The sequence below is a fragment of the Myotis brandtii genome, unplaced genomic scaffold (assembly GCF_000412655.1).
Source record: "Myotis brandtii unplaced genomic scaffold, ASM41265v1 scaffold82, whole genome shotgun sequence".
In the NCBI taxonomy this organism is placed as follows: Eukaryota; Metazoa; Chordata; class Mammalia; order Chiroptera; family Vespertilionidae; genus Myotis; species Myotis brandtii.
The window spans coordinates 6,047,352-6,069,342 of NW_005371324.1; the positions used below are offsets into that span (position 1 = coordinate 6,047,352).

Below are 21,991 nucleotides of genomic sequence, written 5' to 3' on the forward strand. Positions count from 1 at the left end.
TCTATAACTCTTAAAATATGAAACTCAAATGTGTTACAAAGACCTATAAAGAGCTGCATAATCTGGCCCTCTCAGTATGTATGAGTCTCTGTGTGTGTTAATATGTGTATGAAGCATGATGAGGAAAGTACTATGTCTTCAACCTGTAAAATGGATTATAACTGGGAGAGGTCAAGGTAGTATAAACCACACTGAATGGCTAGATGAAGGAGAAAGTTACCGACTTTTAGAGGTTTCTTTCTTAAGAGTTGAATTAAAGGTCCCAATTATAGGAAGTAAATAAAGAGGAAGGAGAAGAACATAGTTAAAATGGGGGGAAAGACTATTTTTAACTCTTCCTCCTATTTCTTGGTGTCTATCCTTTATATTGTATTCTTCAACTTTGTTTTTCTTGCCTACAGTTCAAAAATTATCCTACCTTCTTCAGACCTTCCACAAAATACCTACGTTATTTCCACGAGTCATTTTTCTTCCATTGCTTTTCGTTCATTACTTTAGAGCTACATTCTTTGTGCTTGCAAAGATATGTGCAGTAACATAGTGAATTAGTAAAATTCAGAAGAAAAGAGAGACCTGTACATTATTCCTAATAGTCAGTCTTTTTAGCAGCTCCTAACAAAATTTCAAACTAGCCATGAACAAGATTGAGAACTCAACTATTTTTAGCTCTACATTCTTTGTCTTTATTTTCTGACCATTTGTAGTAAATGCCAAGAAAACAATGCATTGGACAGAAAGCAAACTCCTAAAGCAGCAGTTCTCAACCTGTGGGTTGCGACCCCTTTGGGGGTCGAACGACCCTTTCACAGGGGTCGCCTAAATACATCCTGCATATCAGATATTTACATTATGATTCATAACAGTAGCAAAATTACAGTTATGAAGTAGCAGTGAAAATAATTTTATGGTTGGGGGTCACCACAACATGAGGAACTGTATTAAAGGGTCACGGCATTAGGAAGGTTGAGAACCATTGTAAGTCAAAGGGAGCAGAACCAGGGGTGTGGGCAATTTGCAAAAGAAAAGAGAAGCCCAATCCTTAGATAAGGCAAGGCAATGTTATACAGAGAAGAAAATCACCTTGCTTTTTAAATGCATTCATTAAACATAAGCAGAGACCTTTTATACACATTCGATTTGTAAATTTAGGTCAAGAAAGTCTGAATTTATAGGTGAGTGTTTTTTATAAATATATAATGTTTCTTATATATAGCTTCATGGGTTCTCAAAAGAGGTTTTTGTTGTAACAAGTTTTTGTGAGTTTTCAAATTTGCCTGAAAGTGACAATGAGAAATTGACAATTATACTTTCTTCTAAAAGACAAAGAATGCAAGATATTAGATTTGAAAATACCCATGTGGTTGTAAGTTTGGCTTATTTATAAAACCAATAGATTGAGTAGGAGGATCTGTGAGTTTACAGAGATTGAAATGTAGAGCATATAACCATGAAGGGAAAGCTTTTGTAAGCCCTGCAGCTACTGTTGCAGATTATGCTGCAATTGTGGTTTTATGGGAACTGGGAATAATTGGTCATCAGCACAAAAAGCTTATTGAAGGCTTGCTTTAAAAGCTTAAGTTTGCTAGGTTGGATATATATCTGTGCATCAGACAGCAGTTTAAACGCCTTTGCAAAGCAATATTTTTTAGGATGGACAACAGAGACACGTCTAGAAGAGGGCCTGTTGTGTAGCACTGCTGGGAGTTGGCAGTCTCTCAGCAGGGGACCTTCCTTCATTAAGGGCCCTTCTGCACTTGGCTTACAAGGTTCACTGCCAGATCGCCTAATCACGCCATTGGCGTTTGTTTCCTCTTTCTGCATTTTGCTTTTTCTTGGGGAAAAAATTTTAACTTACAGGAACTCTGCAAGAATAATACAAAGAACTCCCATAGACACTTAAGTCCTCACACCCAGTTGTCATCCTAATATCCCTCATTCTGGAATAGTTCTTCAGTAGTTTCTTGATTTTCATGACATTGATATGCTGAGGGCAGGCATTTGCTAGAATGTTTTTTAATTTAGGTTTATCTGATAGTTCCTCATGATTAGACCCATATTATATATATGTATTTGATTTGTCTGGACTGTCAAGGAAATAATTCAGTGTTTTTTCTATTAGGTTTCATACAGTATTGATACTTTCCATTTTGGTGGTATCAAATTGATCACTTAAGAGAATGTCTGCCATGGTTTTCTACTCTAGAGTTATTTTACCCCATTTTTATTTACTAAGTATTTTGAGACTGTGTGTAAAAATTCTATTATTTAATCTACTTTTACCCTTATTTAACATCCATTGAGGTTTCTTGCCTGAATTAATAATTTACTCCAGTGGATGACAAATGTTCTATACTAATAAAAGGGTAATATGCTAATTAGACCAGATAGACCGGACATCATTCCGCATGTCCTTCCTGACAAAGCCGGGGTCCGGGCGAAGCCGGCCCGGGTCCCCAGTGCCTGCGGCAGGCCCTGGGCAAAGCTGGCCAGGGTCCCAGGTGCCTTCAGCCAGCCAGAGGGAGAGAAGCCCAGGTCCCAGGTGCAGCAGCTGAGGCAGAGGTGGTTAGGGGCAATCAGGCCTGCAGGCGAGTGGTTAGGGATGATCAGGCAGGCAGGCAGAGGGGTTAGGGGCAATCAGGCAGGCAGGCAAGTGGTTAGGGGAGATCAGGCAGGCAGGTAGGTGAACGGTTAGGAACCAGTGGTCCCGAATTGAGAGAGGGATGTCCAATTGCCAGTTTAGGCCCAATCTCGCAGGAATCGGGCCTAAACCGGCAGTCAGACATCCCCCGAAGGGTCCCAGATTGGAGAGGTGCAGGCCAGGCTGAGGGACCCCCAACCCCCATGCAGGAATTTCCTGCACCAGGCCTCAGTTTTTAATAAGATTATTTCTTCTACATTTAGGCCCTGGCATTCTACTTTAAGAAAGAGATTTCTCTTTTCATCTCTCTCTCTTTAAATTTTGTGGACTAATGGATTACTATTTGGGGGCAAAAGGGTACGGGAAAAATAGGTTTATAGTTGTTCATATGGAAAATAATACAATAATTAATCAATAATAGCACAAGAATAAACTCTGTGTTTCATGCACTCACAACTGTAAACCTCCTTTTGCCCCACTCTGTATTCAATGGAATATAGTCTACTGATATTACTATTTGTTTTGATGCTTAAATTTTCTTTGATTTGGCCACTGGAAGCCCCTTCAAGCTGACTTCTTTACCATTATTTTTTGAGAATGCCCCCCCCCCCATTTTTTTTTTTGGTTGCAGGTGTTCTAAGTTGATCTTACACCCTCATTACTCTGGCTTCAGCTTTTATCTAAGGAGTCCTGATTTTTTTTTTTGTACAGAAACCAAGACCTCACTGCTCCTCACTTTTTCTAAATGGATAAATAATATGTTGGTATACACACACACACACACACTACTTTATATCATTACTAGAAGCCTGGTGCATGAATTCATGCACCAGTGGGGTCCCTTGGCCTGGCCTGTGGGATTGGGCTGAAACTGGCTCTCTGACCTCTCCTGAGGGGTCCCGGATTTCAAGAGGGCACAGGCCAGGCCGAGGGACCCCACCAGTGCACAATTGGGGCCAGGGAGGGACACCGGAGGTTGGCCTGCCAGGGAGGGACCATGGGAGGGTTCCAGGGCATGTCCAGCCCATCTCACTCAGTCCCCATTAGCCAGACCCCAGCAGCAAGCTAACCTACCTGTTGGAGCGTCTGCCCCCTGGTGGTCAGGGCACGTCATAGCAACTGGTCTACCAGTAGACTGTCTGCCCCCTGATGGTCAGTGCACATCATAGCGAGCGGTTGAGCGGCCTTAATATATCATTAGCATATTATAGTTTGATTGGTTGAATGGCCGACCAGATGACAGGACACTTAGCATATTAGGCTTTTATTATATAGGATTTATCTCATTATCTATTACTATCTATAATAATAAAATAGTAATATGCTAATTAGACCAGACAGCCAAATGACCTTCCGATCAACCTTCCGGATGAAGCCGGGGCTGTGAGGGCTGAGGCAGCCACTGCAGCTGCAAGGGCCGTGCCCCTTGCATGAATTTCATGCATCGGGCCTCTAGTATATAAATATTATATCTGGCCTGGGCCCTGACTGTCATCTATCTGCCTTCCACCAGGAAGGAGAGAAGAAAGCACACCTATTGCTGGTTCTAGAAAGATATTTGCTTTTCATTCCATTTTGTTAGGTTTGTGGAGCAGGAGCTACAAGCCCATTCATTAATATTGTTGACTCAAACTAGTTCTATTGTACCAACGTTTATGACTATAATCATATTAAGACAAATCTACAGGGAGATTTTTTAAAATATAAATCAATATATAAATCCATATATATAAAATTTGAAGATTGATAGTATCTGGGATTTATTGCTGAGTTCCTTTAAATGGCACATTAACTAATAGTTTCTTTCTCTTACCAGTAAAACTTAAGTTATAAAGATTAAAATTTAGTATAGACTAGTGGATATTGTCACATTCAAATATTGTCTGTTATTAACTTCGTGACTGAGCTAACTCTCAGCTAAGGGAACCTGAAATGTAATAAAATACTCAGTGTCCACAGGCATTTGGATGGAGTTCAATTGTAGGGTAGTGGTTAACAGAATAGTATTTACAGGTTTAAGTATAGCTTATGTATCTACCAGCTTCTTATGTAGGGCAAAACGTTAAACTTCTAGAGGCCTTAATTTATCCATGGCACATACATTGCAGGTATCTAATACATTCTGGCTACTGTAACAAAAATTCTATGTCCTGATTGGCTTAAACAACAAACATTTATTTCTCTTGGAGGCTGGGGAAGTCCAAGATCAAGTGCTGGCAAATTTGGTGTCTAGTGAAGGCCTTGCTTTCTGGCTCACATGACGTCCTTCTCACCTGGCAGAAGGGACAGGGGAGCCCTCTGATTGCCTGTTTTATAAGGGAACTAATTTCATTCATGAGGGCTCCACTCTAAGCACGCCCCAAAGGCTGCACCTCCAAATACCATTACATTAGGTCTCAGCATATGAATTTGGGGGGGAAATCATTTAACCATAGCAGCAGGATGGTTGTGAAGTTTGAGTGACATGCCATAAGTAAAACACTAGGCATAGTACTTGGCACATAGTAAATACACAGGAAATAAACGGGAAACAGCTTTTGTGTTAATCGTTGGTGAAGTCTAGACTTTTAACCACTACAACTCAGTAACAGACACTAGCCCAAAGGGCCTGGCTTATTCGAACTCTAACTAAATTAAATGGAATTGTCGCAATGCTACATCTTATGGTTGCAATAGGTACTCGTAACATGCTGGCCATCTCGTAAATGTGCAGTAAGGTAGTGTGTGCATGCCTGCATCTGCTGAATATTTTGAAGGACCATCATGATGCTCACTTTTCTTTTCTAGCAAATATGAGGGAATTACAGTGTCAGTTTATGTGAGAGCAGTGAATGATACCACTGCAATATGTCAAAGTGCACCTTATGATTAGAGAATACCATTGATTCTGAAGTCTTCATAAATTGTTTCATTAATCAATCCCCACACCTTTTATCTTACTGGAATGAAGCACACCCCAAACAGAAGACCTGCTGGGAGTGTTCAGATAGCTACTGAACCTCTTTGAGCATGTGTATAAATTTTACATCTCAACCAGTGAGCAATGAGTGTCCCTCTAGATAGAGGAGTTAAAACCTGACTCCAAATAATGAGGTAGAAGTCCTGGTGAAATGGCTGGCTGTGACCTGTGTAGAGCCGAGATCAGGGCCCATTTAGATGTGTATACAAATCAAAGATGACTTCTACGTCCTTTTTGTAATTATTTGAAGTCTACCTTTTCCATGTTCTTCATCACTAATGTCCGTAACTCATATAGGGAATACCATCGAAAATACACTAAAGAAGTTAAAAACAGGGTAAATCAGATGATATCTTGTGACTTAAACCAAAATCATATTAAAGGGTGAATCAGCCAGAACTATGCACTGCCACATTAAAAATAAAGTAAAACAATGGCTCCTAAGACATGACCGAGCTGTCAGAAGCATGAATCCTTTTTATAAAGGAGCGTCTCAGGCAGGGGATGTAGGACTCAGCCAATGAAATTGAGTCCTAGGTCTCATATACAAGGGAAGATAGCCACAGTCAGCTCCTGAGGAATACTCTTTAGGATGTTTTTTCTTTTTCTTTCCTTTCTTTTCTTTTCTTTTTCTTTTTCTTTTTTTTTTTTTGAGCAAAGCAAAAACTCAACTCCCAAAATACATTCTGAATACTCCTTTGCTCCATATGGATTTTCCTAGAGGGAGATACTGTGAATGTGTATAACCAGCGTGGCCACGAGCACTCAGGCTCCTGTGACAGCCGTGGGTCTTGTTCTGATAAGAATTGCTGGCACTGGGCTTAGACAGCCATCATCTCGGGGAACCACTTAATGTGACTCAGCTTCTGTGAGATCAGTCGGCGAATACTGAGCCTGCATGACTCTAAGCCAGCCCTGGCTCCCAGCCAGTGGCCAAGGCACCAAGACTCCAGGCTTCCTGGCAGGCAGCCAGTAAGCTTTCCCTGGGGTCTCTAATCTCATTACATACTCTCCATTTAAACTTATTCAGCGAGTAATAAAAATCCTAGAAAACTTCAGAGGACTTTCCCCCCTTCCTTTATAGACAGCGGGCGAAGGAAGGCACAGAGGCCCACAAGAAACAAGCCCAAGTGGAATAGAATACAGTAGACTTCAGAAGTCAGTAGGGAGGGGCAGGGAAATTCTCCAATATTCAGACAGCTTTGGAATGCCCCAGTCATAAAGAAAGGCTTACTTACCTCTATAGGAAACTTTTATATGTCGACTTCTTATAATAAAGAACTTGAATGAGTCCCTGGTAACAGCAGTTGCTATTTGTTTCTGTCTTCTTGGTTAATTTCAGAGCACATTCAGAAAATGAAGGTACTTCTTTATCATCTGCTGACTCCTGTACCAGTCCTACTAAGATGGATTTATCATACAGCAAGACGGCTAAGCAGTGCCTAGAGGAGATATCTGGTAAGTAACCTGATTGATGGGTGGGTCAAGCCTCAGAATTTTTGAAATATCTCCCTAAGTCTTTTATTAAAATCACATTTGTGCTATCTTATTTCTCTTGAGTGTAAATGGACTGTGTACATCTCATGCTTCACAGATTCTTAGGTATTTGGTTGTTCTGTTTAGGGTGATCTCTTTGTGAAGATTTCTGTAGAGAACAGTAGTGCTTTCAGGGCCTGGTATTTTAAGTAATTGTTGCCTTTGGTCAAATTGAATATAATAAGAGAAAACCTAGAGAATGTTCTATTGTTAATAAGGCAGCCCTTGGATATATTTAGACTTTTTAAAAATATTGAGGATCAGGTGTAAGTGTTCTTTTTTCATGACCAGTACAACCTGCCCTATCTTCAGTTCTGTACTGTTGAGAACACTGAAAATGTGTGTTACGGAAAAAATCTAATTACGGAAATATTTTTAAATATATGAATAATGTAAGAAAACAAATACATATACATACCCTAGACACAGTTTGTCAGATACTTAAGTGTATAAAACAGAATTCTCAACTTTAGTCTAATGCTTTTCCTAGGATCCATAAGCCTAAGCATATATGGAAGGCCTTTGGTGTAATTTTATTACATACTAGAGGCTTGATGCACGAAATTCGTGCAGGAGTAGGCCTTCCTTCCCCTGGCTGCTGGCACTGGCTTCCCTCTGGCACCCGGGACCCAGGCTTCCCTTGCAGCCCCGGCTTCATCCAGAAGGATGTCTGGTCTAATTAGCATATTATACTTTTATTTTTTATAGATAATTTGGTACATGAGTAACTAAGTAAGCTCTTAGCAAAATATACTGCTCCTAAGGAAAAAGAGAGTTTAAGAACATTTTTATCTGTTACTAAGCATAAGGATGCATGGGAGTAGAGATATGTCTGTTATCCCAAAATATCTCTGGCTTAGCCCTTTTATATTCCAAAGCAAAAACCTAAAATAATTGCTTAATTTAAAATATTACTGTAGTACTCCTAGGATGCAGAGTATTGCCCTGAAGCTCATGAAAGTAGCCATATCACAAATTTGGGGGTTAAGAAACCTACCTGGGCTGACCTAAAACGTGTTGGCAAGCATTAGCCATCACTGCAATACTCACCAATGGGTGTTGACAACAACACCAGCACAGCATCCCAAGATTCCTTTTGGAATTAACACCAGTGGTCTCATTTAGGCATCAGAGGTTTTGTGTGACTATTACAGAGGGCCATGGCAGGGGAAAGGTAGAAATGGTGATGCCAAAGCATAGCTATGGGGTTGGAATTTGTAGATTTTCCAAATACTTGGGGGAAGTGTTGCCTTTCCCATAGCTCCAATAGCCCCAGGGGCAAAATGATGATGCATATCACATTGAGACTAGATATTTTTTAAACCTAGTGTGGCATGAAGATACATATGCTTCATGAATGTATTTTTTCATGAATGTCATCAATATGCCTATAAAATATTAGAGTTCAAATCTGTAAGGGAAAATGCTTTTAGTACAGTTTGGATACTAATCTTATGTGAATTTCACAAAGGAACATTGTTTTTTTTTCTGAAATTAATATATTTCTAATTAAATAAATAATCCCTATTTGATTTTTCTCTCATTTCTTATTTTGTCTACCACTAGATTATTTTTTCATATTTCAGGTTAATATATTTATTTAATGTTTTGATCTTCTAATGGGATACTACTTAAAAGTAAAATATAAACTAGACTTTAACATAATATAATAATAGAAAGTGTGTATATTATTTTGTAGCAATAATTAATTTGTATAGAATCATGGATTTGAGTTTGTGATTTAGGTAGGAATATAATAAAAGAAAGAAAACCACCCAACCAGTGTGTCAGTGGTTGAGTGTCAACTTATGAACCAGGAGGTCAAGGCTTGATCCCCAGTGTGGGGTACGCAGCAGGCAGCTGATCAATGCTTATCTCTTATCACTGATGTTCTTTCATTCTCTCTCTATTCTTCTCAGAAATCAATAAAAATACATATTTTTAAAACATAAAATAAGTGCTGAAATGAGGCTCATCTGATTGTGTAATTTCTATTATTATTTGTAGTGAAAATTTCTTTCAATGCAAACTTGAAATTTGTGGAAGGGAGATGGTACTCACTTATGGTTAGTAAGCTATACATCGAGTTCCATGATCTGAGACCTCTGGATGAGGGTATAGCAGTGACCAATGCTGAGAGGATGACTAGCACATTCTGACCTTCTCTTCAGTGATCTTGTCTTCTAATCCTTCCCGAGATGCTTATTCTCATGGTCATACCCTAGATCCAGGCATCTTCAGAATCTGCAACTTCTCTATAAACTGACTTCCATGCACCTCATTTTTGCTGATTACAGCCTCCTCTCTTATCAGTGTTCTTTTTGTTTCCTTACTCCACCACTGGTTCTACTAGGATTTCCAATTCATTGATTCCACTACCCCCGCCCCCTAATTCTGTGTATTATTTCTGCCGCCCTCTGGCCCCACCCCACCCCCGACCTAATCAGCTGAATTCCTGTGGTAACTGAATGTAATTTTACTCTTCCATAGTCCCTTACTATGTGTACCGATTAATAATAGCAGATTTTGTAATCAAAGAAAACACGATAATTTCAAGAGAAACATCAAAAGTGCTTTATTTAAAGTAATGTCCATTGCTAGCTACACATTTCCCCCCTCTTTCAGGTAATTTGTGGATACCATCCCAATAGAACTTTTCTTGACAAACCATTCAGAGACCCAATTTTCCACCTCTTCATATGTTTTGAAGTGCTGCTCAGAAAGTGCATGTGCCATCGATCTAAACAAATGGTAATCTGAAGGAGCAAGGTCTGGTGAATACAGCGGGTGGGTTAATACTTCCCAGGCAAGATCTTTTAACATGTCTTTAACTGGTTTTGAAGTGTGTGATGGTGCATTATCATGAAGCAAAATTACTTTGCTGTGTCTTCTGGCCCATTCTGGTTGTTTCACGATCAAAGCATGGTTCAAATTGATTATTTGTTGTCGGTAGCGATCAGTATTAAAGGTTTCACAAGCTAATAATACACCACACCTTCCTGATCCCACCAAACGCAGAGCATTGTCTTCTTTCCAAAGCGATTTGGCCTTGCAGTCGATGTTGATGGTTGACCTGGATCAACCCATGATATTGTGCATTTGGGGATTCTCAAATAAATCCACTTTTCATCGCCAGTCACAATTCGATGCAAAAAAAAAAAGACTTTCTTTCATGCAGTTGAAGCAACATTTTACTGATGACTTTCCGGATTTCCAATTGTCTTTCGTTCAGTTGATGTGGCACCCATTTTCCTTCCTTTAAAATTTTTCCCATTGCTTGTAACTTCTCACTTCATTGTATGCGTTTGGTGAAATCAGACTTGGTTACATTCAATTCTCCACCTAGTCCATACCAGCAGTGAATGGACTTGGAGAAAACATATCACATGTTGATGTGACTAACTTTACCTTCATGACTACTGATCTCAAGTGAATATTTAGTGCTTCCCAACAGTCATTCTGTATTTCTCTGGTCCATTTACTCTTTTTTGCACTTTTTACTTTCTTTTCAAACCTACATACCACGTCTCCCATTATTTCTCTTAACCAATGACGTTAATGTTGACGTCACTGGAAAAAAATTAAAGCAGACAGAATTCACAACCCCTGCTACTACATCTACCCAGGTACAGCATGTGTACCCACTTTCTCTGCCTTTCCTTGATTATTTTCTCTCTTTCCTCGTCTTAATATCTCCATCTCCACCAAATCATTCTCTTTAGCCCACAGGATGTTACCATCTCTTCAATCTTAATTAAAACAACAACTTTTCTTTAGCCCCTTCCCAGGTTCCCTTCTCTTTCTTATTTCTGTTATTGCCTCTTCATTCTGGCTGCTAGAGAAACCAAAGACCACATAAGCACTTGAAAGTATTGCCATGCCCTACTTTAGACTGGCTCACAGGATATTCTTTCTGATACAATATGAGATACGGGAAGAGAAGTGTTCTAGAAAGTAGAAAAATTAATTCTGGCCTCTGCACTGCCATTATTTAGCTGGTCGAATTGTTCCTTGGTACCTGTTTTTGTGATGTGACTGCTATGATGCTTATTAAACTCACAGGATTATTGTGAGATAAAGTTTTATTTTTCCATCCATATTCTTGGTAATTATCATCTGGGATCTTATACATGCCAGGCACGCAAAGCATTGGGAAAGCAAACGGGACTAAGATGTGAGTTCTCTTATAGAAGAGTAAGAGAAAAATACACTCTAAAATGTCAAATAATCAAATTGCTAGGCATATGGGAACAACTAAGTTCACTATAAAGAGTTATATAGGGCTTAAAAGAAGGTCACACATGTATATTTTGGAATTCTAGTGGACAAAGAAATCAGGGAATAATATTTCAGGATGAAATAAGTTCAGTGAAAATAATTGGGGAAAAAATTCTACTTGCCTTATGATTTTCATTAGTTTCTTATCATAAAACAGCATTTTTCTAACTTTATTGAGATCTTGGTAGCTCATGGGTTTTCTAATCCAAAGTTTCACTGCTATTGTTGTTGAACTCTTATTGCTAATAGTGTGGGGGCCTTATAGGGGGTAATTCTGTCCTGCTCCCCAAGTGAAATAGCCTGAATGATATAGAACACTGATTGAGTTAGCCTTCACAGGATAAGATCCAGATTTTATAAGTTTTTGAAGCCCATACATTTGGAGGGAGTCTGAAAATAATACAAAAATAAAAAATACAAAATGACATATAGTGTTTGGGAAAGGGACTCAAACAGTTAGGAGCCCCATGGGCTTCACAGTGGCATAACTTGAGTCTGGTGTGGTTTTGCCTGATTAGCATCCATTGTCCCATCTGTTTATAGCAGCACCTTGATTTTTTTTTGGAGGGGGGAGACCATGGCCTCATCATGAAATTGACCCAAGCAGATCCAATCAGAACAACCGATTCCCTTCACCACAGTCACTCTTTCAGGAATGGACATGTGACCCAACTCAGTTCACTCAAAATCAATCAATCTCAGACTTTTCCTGAGACTATTAGAAAAGAGACACTCGATGTTTTTCACTAGACCTAAAGATAATAAAAATAAAGCTTGGAGCTGCTGGTGGTTACCTTCTCATTCAAGTGAAGCAAACATAGAGTAGACATAAGAGAGTGAAACCATGAGTTCAAGGTCATTGTAGAAAATGTCTGACTGAGCTCCTGAACGAGGCATCTGAAACTATCCCTCCCACCTTCCCTTCAATTTTCTGTTATGGGAAAATCCTTTTTATATTTAAACAAATGTAAATAGCATTCCTATTGCATACCCTGAGAGACATAACATGGAATGATGTGTGATACTATTAAGGAACAAACTTGAGGCAGATTTGTTAGAAGGATTCACTAAGTTATCCGGGAAGCTTTGCTGTTCATATTTTCAACTGAGCAGTAACTCAGGTGAAGCTATGAAAACATAGTGTAAGTTAAAATTGTAGTTAAATTATGGTGTGAAGATAAATGTCAGAAATGAGGGTCACACAATAAAATGGCATATTGGAAAAAACTCAAAACTTTCACAAGTCTTACATCCCTCCAAAGTCCTTATGTATATCATTCTATTTCTTACTATTTGTCATGTTCTTAGGAAAACTAGTGATATTTACCTGATCTGAACATGATGTTTCTGATACCATTGTAATGACCTGGTTATTAATTAATAACTGTAAAGAAGCAAAAGAAAGCTGCAATTTAGATGCGTGCCCATTATGGTCTAGGTGACGTGGGAAGGTGCTTGTCTGTCAGCCATACCTGGGAGCAGAGCATTGGCCAAAGTAGGCCTGTCCACTGCAAGCATGGGAAAATTTGATATTTAAGTCTCTCACTGCTTGCGGGGCTCTCATGCTCTGCACTTGCCCACATGGCTCATGGCCACGTGGACCCCACACACAATGAACTAATGGACTAACTAGCCTGATGCTACAGGGCACCCAGCTCCACCATGGAATGGAAACTCCGGACACTGCCTTTGCTTGTAGCTCTACTGAAGCCCCAGCTACACATTTTCCAGGACAGGTTTAAGGAAAATGGGATTTAAAGACTGAGGAATATAATTTCACGCAAATAAAAGCCATTCATTCTCCCATGCAAGTCGTAGAACATTCTTTTTCTCAAGGTATTGCAAGAACCCCACCCCCACTAGTGTTCAGAGAAGTTCCCTTTGTGCAATCCTCCACTAATGATAACATACAGTGAAATGCATTACGTAATGTGTGGCAAGTAGTGAGTGAGATTCTCGCTCCAGCCTATCCTTTTAAGATTCATGCCATCACCTTGATATTACAAATCTGGCTGAATTGACAGTTCAGATTTTACAGCTTTGGCTTGGGTTTTATTCTCACATTCATTGACAAAAGGAATCTGGCCCCAGAGACCATCCCTTGATCCAGTGCCAGGAGATCCTGCCAAATGTAAAGTGAGCTTTATTTTTCATTCCACTAGAATCATTCTTAGATTTTTTTTCTACATAGGTTCACACTTGCCCTTTTTTGCATAAGATCATCTGCCAACATGTATGACATTTGTTTAATGCACTTTTAACCTTTATCTAGAATTTATATTCAACTGAAAAACATTACTAGATGCCAGACTGGCTCAGTATCACCAAAGCTGGCTTGTTATTTGTAAAAAAAGTAATAAAATAAGTGGATGAATTCAGGAAATCATTTTAAAAGTGAGAATTTCATTTAAATAGAGAGATAAGCTAATGGTTGCATGTATTATTTCTGACCTACCAGACTTCTTATTGAATAATGAGAAATATCTGCTATTTAAGACCTTTGTATATAGTCACTTAAGTTGCCTTTTACTTGAATGCTTAGAAAGATTAAGAAGATTGAGCTTGGGTAATTTAAGTAAGTTTAGATCTTTTACGTAAATAATCACTTTAAAATTATGTTTACTAAAGAGCTGAAAAGATTTCCAATTCAGAACAGAATACAAACTTTAGGTCTATTAGAAACTTTACTTTGTTTTAGGTCTTGACAAAATTAGAGTGATTTGTTCTTATGTATTGATTGGTCTTATTTGTCTCCTATGCATTTAGGCTTCTTCTTTCACCTACATCCATTTGTGCATGTGAATTCAAAGAAGTATAAATACAACACTCATGTATAAATATACACCCAAAGTAAGCAGAAATAGCTGCCTGTAGAGAAGCAGGATGTGGGTCCTTTGCTATTGTTCAGGGTATATTTATGAACTGATGTATTTTCAAGGTGAAAAACTACTGTGATTACAAATTGACAACAATATCTTTAAGCAAAAAAATAAAATAAAATGCTATTTTGATGTTTTCTCCATTTGGGTTATTTCTTTAAAATAACCATCCCCTCCTTACTTGCTCCATTAGACTTAGCCAAACCCTTTCTGGGTTGGCCCTGCAGGAAGATTATATTTTCTGCCCCATTAAGTCAGAGTGGACCATGTGATTTGATTTGGTCAATGAATGTGAGTGGAAGTGTGACATGGGCCATTCCCAAGCAGAAGCTTTAAAAGCCATTGCTTGGATTGCTTATTTCTTCCCTCTCTCACGAGATCAACATGTCTCTGAGGGTACCTGGATCAAATAGGCAGGCTGCATAGAATGGACATGAATGTGCATCTTTGTTTTGTTTTTGTGTGTTTTTTTTGTAAGACACTGAAATTTGTAAGTTTGTCAATGCAATATAACTTAGTCTAAACAAGAATTTCTCAACCTTGGCACTATCCCCATTGGAGTCTGCATAATTCTTTATTGGGGGGGGGTGTTTCCTGTCATGTAGGATGTTTAGTGTTTAGCAGCATCATTGGCCTCTGCCATTTAGATGTCAGGGGCATCACACATCGCAGATATGACAACCAAAAATATCTCCTGATATTGCTGAGGGAGCCAGTTAAAAATCACCCCCAGGGGAAAAACACTAGTCTTAGCTTAATAGTTCTCAAAATGGGGTCCCAGAGCCAGCAATGTCTGTATGACCTGGGAATATGTAAGACAAGCAAAGTCTCAGGCTCCTTTCAGACCCACTGAGTGAGGAGGGGTGGGGCTGAGGCCCAGCAAGCTACATTTTAATAAGCCCTCCAAGAGGTGTGAACATTAAAGTTTAAGAACCACTGGCCTAAGATGGATGGCACACAAGCACCCTTGTATAAACAAGGGCATAGTTATTATACACAAAATAATTAACTATATTGATTATTTTTACTAATATACACAAAAAGTTAACTATATTGACATTGAAAGCATAAGGATTCGCTGGTTGTGAATCTGTAAGACTTTAGAGTACATGACAATATACCAGTGTAATACCTTTCAGACAAATTGAAGTTTTAGAACTTCACCAAATTTACCATGGTCTCATAGCCTAGCAATTCATTGAGTCACAATAACTAAAAATAAAGAAAAAGTCCTGATTAGAAATCCAAATAGAAGTGGCATTTTGATCCTTAAAAAATATTTAGAAAATGATGTTTTTAGAACATCATTGATATAATTTGACATTTGTGTCTTCATTTTATTTGAACACATTTTATATAAGTACAATTTATTTTTTAAAGAGCTAACATTGAGAATCAGTCTTTATAACTCGCAGTTTTGTGTGTTTAATTGAAAAATTTTTTATCACAACTAATTGCTGTTCTTTCCATCTGATTCCCTTTTGTGAATCTGTGTAAAATGGATCTAGGGATAGTGTGCCCTGAGCCTGAGCATAAGGAATAGTTAACCTTGCAAAGTAGATTGTCATCATATTTAAAAGTATAGGCAATATACAACAATATGCTAATTTATGTAATTAAGAGATTGGGTACTTCAAGTAGTTGATTTTTCTGAGGTGAAATATCAGAATTAACTTGATCATATTAGTGCAGACAATGATAGGGATTTATAAATCAATTTCAATGACATGTGAATATTTCTATATATTTCTTCACTTTTCCCCTCTTAATAAAGAATGCTTATGGACAGAAAACCTCAAAGGTTTTTCTTTATAAATACTTTCCCCTTAGCTCTCAGTAGTATAAATGGTCTCTACTATACCTGGTAAGTATTTTAAAAGTTTTCCTAAAATCAGAATTTCAGGATTGTGGTATAGTACAGGATAGATGCAAGATATTTATCTTTGTTAATTTTCTGTTTTTATCAAAATATTAAAAATTTGGTTATGCGGCAGTAGATTTATGGACTAAACTTGGAAAAATGCTCAAAAGATATATTGTACATATTATCTTTTTTTATCACATCATTATGTTCTACACACTTAGCCATAAACTTTCAGTTTTATGCTTTGAGTAAAAATATTGGGGGGGGGAACCTTTTGTGTATGTTTTGTTTTGTTTGCTATTTTTTTATAGAAAGAAATCATAAATTTTTTTTGTTCCATTAGGATTTTCCTAAATAGCTCAGAATGAAAAGCCCTTGAATGTGTACAAGATGAAGTGAAGTCTTTTCCTTTAAAGCATTATCTGTCAGCCGGAATGTCATGCTCCGTTTTTTAGGTCCTTTACACTCTTGAATTTGATTTGTGCTTTTACAGCACAAATCCCAACATTCAGAGGCAGCTCTGCCTGCTTCAGCTGCCTGGAGCTAAAGAGAATTAGTCTGTCATTCTCGGTGTCGGGGAGTGAGCGCTGTGTGTGTGAGTACTGTGAGTGTGTGTGTCCACGTCTGAGACCGGGTGGCCAAGAGTGATTTAAATGTGCATGGGTTAATAGTACAGGCTCTCATTCAGCCTTGGCTTTGAAACCTGTGGCATTTGAGGCTGGACAGGCGCTTCGGTGCCGCTGGTTTAATTTAGCACTATGTTTGCTGCCATGGCAGCCAGCAGCATCCACTGCAGCAGCAAGGAAGAGCCATAGATCTGGGAATGCAGGTGGAATACTAAAATGCGAGACGCTCGTGCAGGGCTGGGCTTCAGTGCTTAATTTCTGCTCTTACGGGGCTCTGATGCAGAGGCGTACATGCTGCTCCGTCAGCTCATCGGGAGTCAGGGGCTGCAGACCTAAATCAGTGAAGGGCTGCTGAGAGGTGGAAAAAAAAAAGCGAGAGACATAGCTGGTGCTTCACCACCTCGCATTTGGGAGGACAGAAGCAAGGGAGGGAAATGCGGACCCATCGCCCTGCTGAGACCTGCGATTGGAGGAAGATGGGAAAACGTAGTTGGCTTCCTGTGCTACTTTTCAGCTGGAGCAGCGTCTTTGGTGAACTCTTTTCTGCTTCAGATGTTCGAGCAAAATATCTGTAAGTACTGCTGATTCAGGAACTGATGTAGCAAGCTAACGTGTGGCCAGCAACTTAATTGTGCTATCGCTCTGGAATCTTATGTGAACGCTTGAGCCTGCCTGGGCTTTTATTGAAGTGCATGTGTCAATTAAAAGCAAAAAGGCCAGATGCCATCTCAGTGCAAAGAGACGATGTGAAGTCCCATTGAAAAGAAGAAACCACCAGAAGAACCATGCAGCGGCCGGCTGAACTCTCTGTGTTTCGAGGCAAAGGAGTAAGGAGGAAGGGAGCTTGCCTTCAGAAACAAAAGTCGCTGACCAATCTTTCCCTCACCAGTGAGGGGGAGAGGAGACCCACTGTGCGCATTTCCAACTGGTTTGGAAATGCTGCCAAAGCCAGCCAGAGGGAATCCCACTATGGGGAGAGGCCCTCGCTGTCCAGGTTCCTCTCGCGGTCCGTGCAGTCCCTGTACCACCCCAGCAGCTCCGGGGCCTGGAGCCTCCTGCCTGCCAGCCAGTCAGGCAGCGAGGGCTTGGGGGACTGGTCTTCCAGGAAAGCCCTGGAAGGTGAGAGTGATGAAGATAGCCGGTCTGAGGATGAAAACGGCTCCTCCAAGCCAAGCAGCATCAGCAGGAGCTGGGCCGAGGAGGAGGGAGAGAGCTGCCTGCGGGAAGGCACAGCCCACCTGGACGAGGACGTGATCCTTACCATGCTGGGCGACCTGGAACAGGCGCTTTACACTGACTTCTTGGGTAAGTCAGGTTTGCTCTTAACATGAGGATGGCGTTTGAAGAAGCTGCACATTTGCATGATCCCGGTGTCTTCCGTGCTTCCGACTGATGTTTTTAAACTGTAGTTACTCAAAAAAATTTTTTTTTTAATTCCTTGTTTCTAGAAATTATTTTCTTTGTAAAGCTGCGTTGTGATAACCAGGAGTGAAGTCTGTTTGGAGAAAGTAAATAGCACCAATCTGCCCTGGGCATTATTGGCCTTGGCATCCAGTACCGTCTAGACATCTATAAGTAAGCGTTCATATTTTAAGACTCCAAACATGTTTTTTTAAAAATATATTTTATTGATATTTTTACACAGAGGAAGGGAGAGAGATAGAGAGTTAGAAACATCGATGAGAGAGAAACTTCAGCTGCCTCCCGCATACCCCCTGCTGGGGATGTACCTGCAACCAAGGTACATGCCCTTGACTGGAATCGAACCTGGGACCCTTCAGTCCACAGGCTGATGCTCTATCCACTGAGCCAAACCAGTTAGGGCTCCAAACATGTTTTTTACTTAGTCATTAGTGGGGACTTTTTATTCAACTTCTCTCAAGGGAACCTCACCCCAGGTATATAATGAAGAAGGAAGGGCCTCGTGAGTAAATTTTCTGTATAGTCAGGTGTTTCCTCTACTGCCTCAGTGGCACGTGGCCCATGTCTAGACCTCAGTGACAAGCACCATGAATCTAGTAACACTTTAAAAATGCGGAGGCCTCTCTTGACAGCTTTACTCACATACATTTTGGGGTGTTGTTGTTTTGTTGTTGTTGTTTTTTCGGTGGTTGGCAAAAATGCTCCTAAGTGTGTATATTTAAACTGCTATGTAGATAATGGAACTGTTTTTATACTTTACAAACTAGGCCTTTTTGATTACATGGCTCTCAATAGTAACTTCCGAGATTATCTTTAACTAGATATGAAGATGTCTGAAGTTATTTTTCAGTTTTGTGATTAAACTTTAACTGCCAGTTTGCCACTTGCCTGAATAACCAAACGAGATACATTTTAATTTGTATGACTGAATTCAGTGCTTTACCGAAGGGTATTTACATCATAAATAGTCCCTTATTCAAAAATCCACAAGTACTAAACCATTAAACTCGTATTTTATGTCAATGTGTGTTTTCACAAAGTACTTCATAGAGGACTCCTTGAATTGGAAAGAATTGAACCCAACCAGTTATCTCTTTGTTTCTGATTCCTACAACTGATGCTAAATATAGGCTTGCCTTTATTCTTTCTGTGGGCCCTTCTGTTAGAAGATACTGTATGGGTTTTTCTGGAATCTTAGTGAACCAGCTTTAGAAGCACAAAGCTTAGGGAGACAGCAGAGGCAATTACTGCTCAATCTTTAATGTTAGTTTGGCTTCAAAAGAGTAATGTGTCCCCAGCTGCGGAAATGGTGATTTCTGAATCTGAATACACCAGGTGCTCAGAGGCTGAAGATTTGCTGCTACACCATTGTGTGATTTCTGCCGTGAACTGTTCTTCCCAAGAGACCAGTGTGCAGTACAAAGGCAAGGCAGGGAGCCCTGACCCTTAAGTATCTTTTCCTTTCTTTGCTTCTTGGGAATTGTAAAATCTATGATATTCATCTCTTGCCTTTAAAATGGAAGCATGTGTCTTGTTCTAAGTACTTCTTATGTAAGTGTTTTCAAAAATGAACAGAGAGCCTCCCCAGACAGTATTGGTTGGTTGCTCTGTGAAGGTATAGCATGCTGTGGGTGGGTGTATATAGGACACATGCCTTTCTGTGCATAAGGAACTTGGAGCATTACTGTTGGAGGGATTCTCTCGATAGAAGTCTGTGTATTCCAGGGTTTTTAAAGTGAGCTTCTACTGACTTTGTGGGATTATTCTCTTTAAGCCATTTTTTTCACTTATACCAGTACTCAAAAATGCAAATGAGAAAGTAGGAGGAAGAGTTTTATTCAAATAGCTCTGATATGAATAATCATAGCAGGATAATGAAGCATCCAATGCAATTCCCTAAATACTTGATGCATGTTAAGTTGGTGGATATTTGCAAGCCCATAGCCCACAGGAATTTCAGGGTTTCTGCCATGTGACCGACTAGGTTCTGCTTCTGGCTCAAAATGGCCTCTTCTGACTTAATTTTTGGGCAGGGTTCCTTGAGTTTCAACTCTTCACTCTTGGATATCCTAATAAACCAGACAGACTAGGGACTATACCATAGCTCTATAAGAATATATTTAAAAGGTAACTGATGAGATGAAAAATTTCAAATCACTGTTGAGGTCCTCCACAAAATTAGGGTTATTTCTCAAAATAAATCAGGGAGCTGTTCTCTAAATAATAACACTTGTAATGTGGATAGTGTAGAGGACATCATTCTCTGAATCAGGTTCTTTCAGATGTAATTTGATTTCCTATTAAAAGATGACAGTGCTGGCAGTGTTAATTACAATGTGTGTAATTAAAGCCTAGAAAATAAGAGCAGGGCCACACAGATTAAACGGTCTGTCTGCCAGTAAGTACAATTGCAGAAGCACCAAATGGAGCCTGTTTTTCTGTGCCCTGCTCACAGAGGAGACCTGACAAGCATGAGAGAGCAGTTTGCACAAACAATGACAACTCCAAGTGAGTCGCAGAATATGCTGTTCTGGAAAATGGGTGTAAGCCCTCACTATTGGGTCTGATACTTACAAGGCTTCCTTCAGGAATCATATTTGGCTTTGGGATTATGGAAGTGAGAGGGAGACAGCATTTTTGTGACTAAGTAAATTCTTCCTATGCAATTTTCTGCTAACTTTTGTAACTAAAGACTGAGTTTATTTGTGCTTTCACATTTGACCTTTTGAATTATAATTTCCTTGGAGCATTACTGTTGGAGGGATTATTCCTCTAGACATTATTTGGATACAAATTTATAGGATATTTCAGACCTGAGCAGTCTTTAGGGGGTTTGTAAGTGCATTTAAGCATATCTTGTATTTTGTAGGTCCTTGAGAACATCTACTGGAACACATTTTAGTTTGGTTACTATCTTTCATGACACGAATGAAGCAGCAATTATGTTTTGCTCAATAAGTGCTGGGAGGAAAAGGTCCATCAGTGGTGCAGTGTCATGAGTTGGTATCATGCCGAGACAAACCAAAGAGGGGTTGGTTAGGGTTCTGAAACCTGAGGGAAACTATGCAAACAAATAATGGAATGGATTCAAATGGAAGACTCCAAGGATCTTAGATGCCTGTTGGATTGGAAGAGGAACTTTTTTAAAGATGAAAATGTGGAAAAAAATTGGTAAAATTGAACCTCTGAAAATATAATATTCTTAAAGTGTATACAAAACAAATATTGAAAATAGTTCTCAAATATGAATGTATTAATATTATGCCAATTGGCAAGCAGTTGAGATTCACTTAAAAGTTCTCCCAGAGGGAAGGGTGTCAGCGATAGAGAACATATAATGGCGCATTCCAGGACCTTGTGTAAGGTCAGCGACTTGTACTCCCTTCTCCCTCCAAAATAGGATCATCTCAGTACTGCCCTTTAAGACTTCTCATCTCTAACCCTCGCTGAGAAGCAAAGGCTTCCATACTGTGTGACATCTTATGAACACAGGCTTTAGTGCTTCTCCAAATCTGCCTCTTCACCGTTTCTTGTGCCCACTTTGAATAAAATCTCTTCTTTACCTCAGCCTTTCCTTTGATGTAATGATATTGTTGCTCTGCCCTTCAAGATTTTCCTTACCAAACACTCCTTTTTCTTCAGGATTCTGCCAGATTATTTAGAAGTCAAAGGTAGACTTCTTTCCAGCCCTCTCCCCAATAGGCTGTGTTATTTTTATGAAGAGAAGTGTGGAAAGAATTTCCAGGGAGGATATGGTTAGAGTTCTGAGTTGTTTAAACAAATGTTCAT

General features: G+C 39.4%; 1 protein-coding gene across 6 annotated transcripts in view; it reads left to right on the plus strand.

Moving 5' to 3' along the window:
* NAV3 (neuron navigator 3) overlaps nucleotides 1-21,991 on the plus strand; it is an 832,279-nt gene that overhangs the window by 651,487 nt on the left and 158,801 nt on the right. For 5 of the 6 annotated variants that reach the window (XM_014531666.1, XM_005884144.2, XM_014531665.1 and 2 more), the window contains one exon: nucleotides 6,940-7,055. In XM_014531666.1, coding sequence (XP_014387152.1) covers nucleotides 6,940-7,055 — 116 coding nt within the window. Of the gene's footprint in view, nucleotides 1-6,939; nucleotides 7,056-16,726; nucleotides 18,086-21,991 lie in introns of those variants that run through there. The other variant, XM_014531669.1, reaches the window with a different exon arrangement.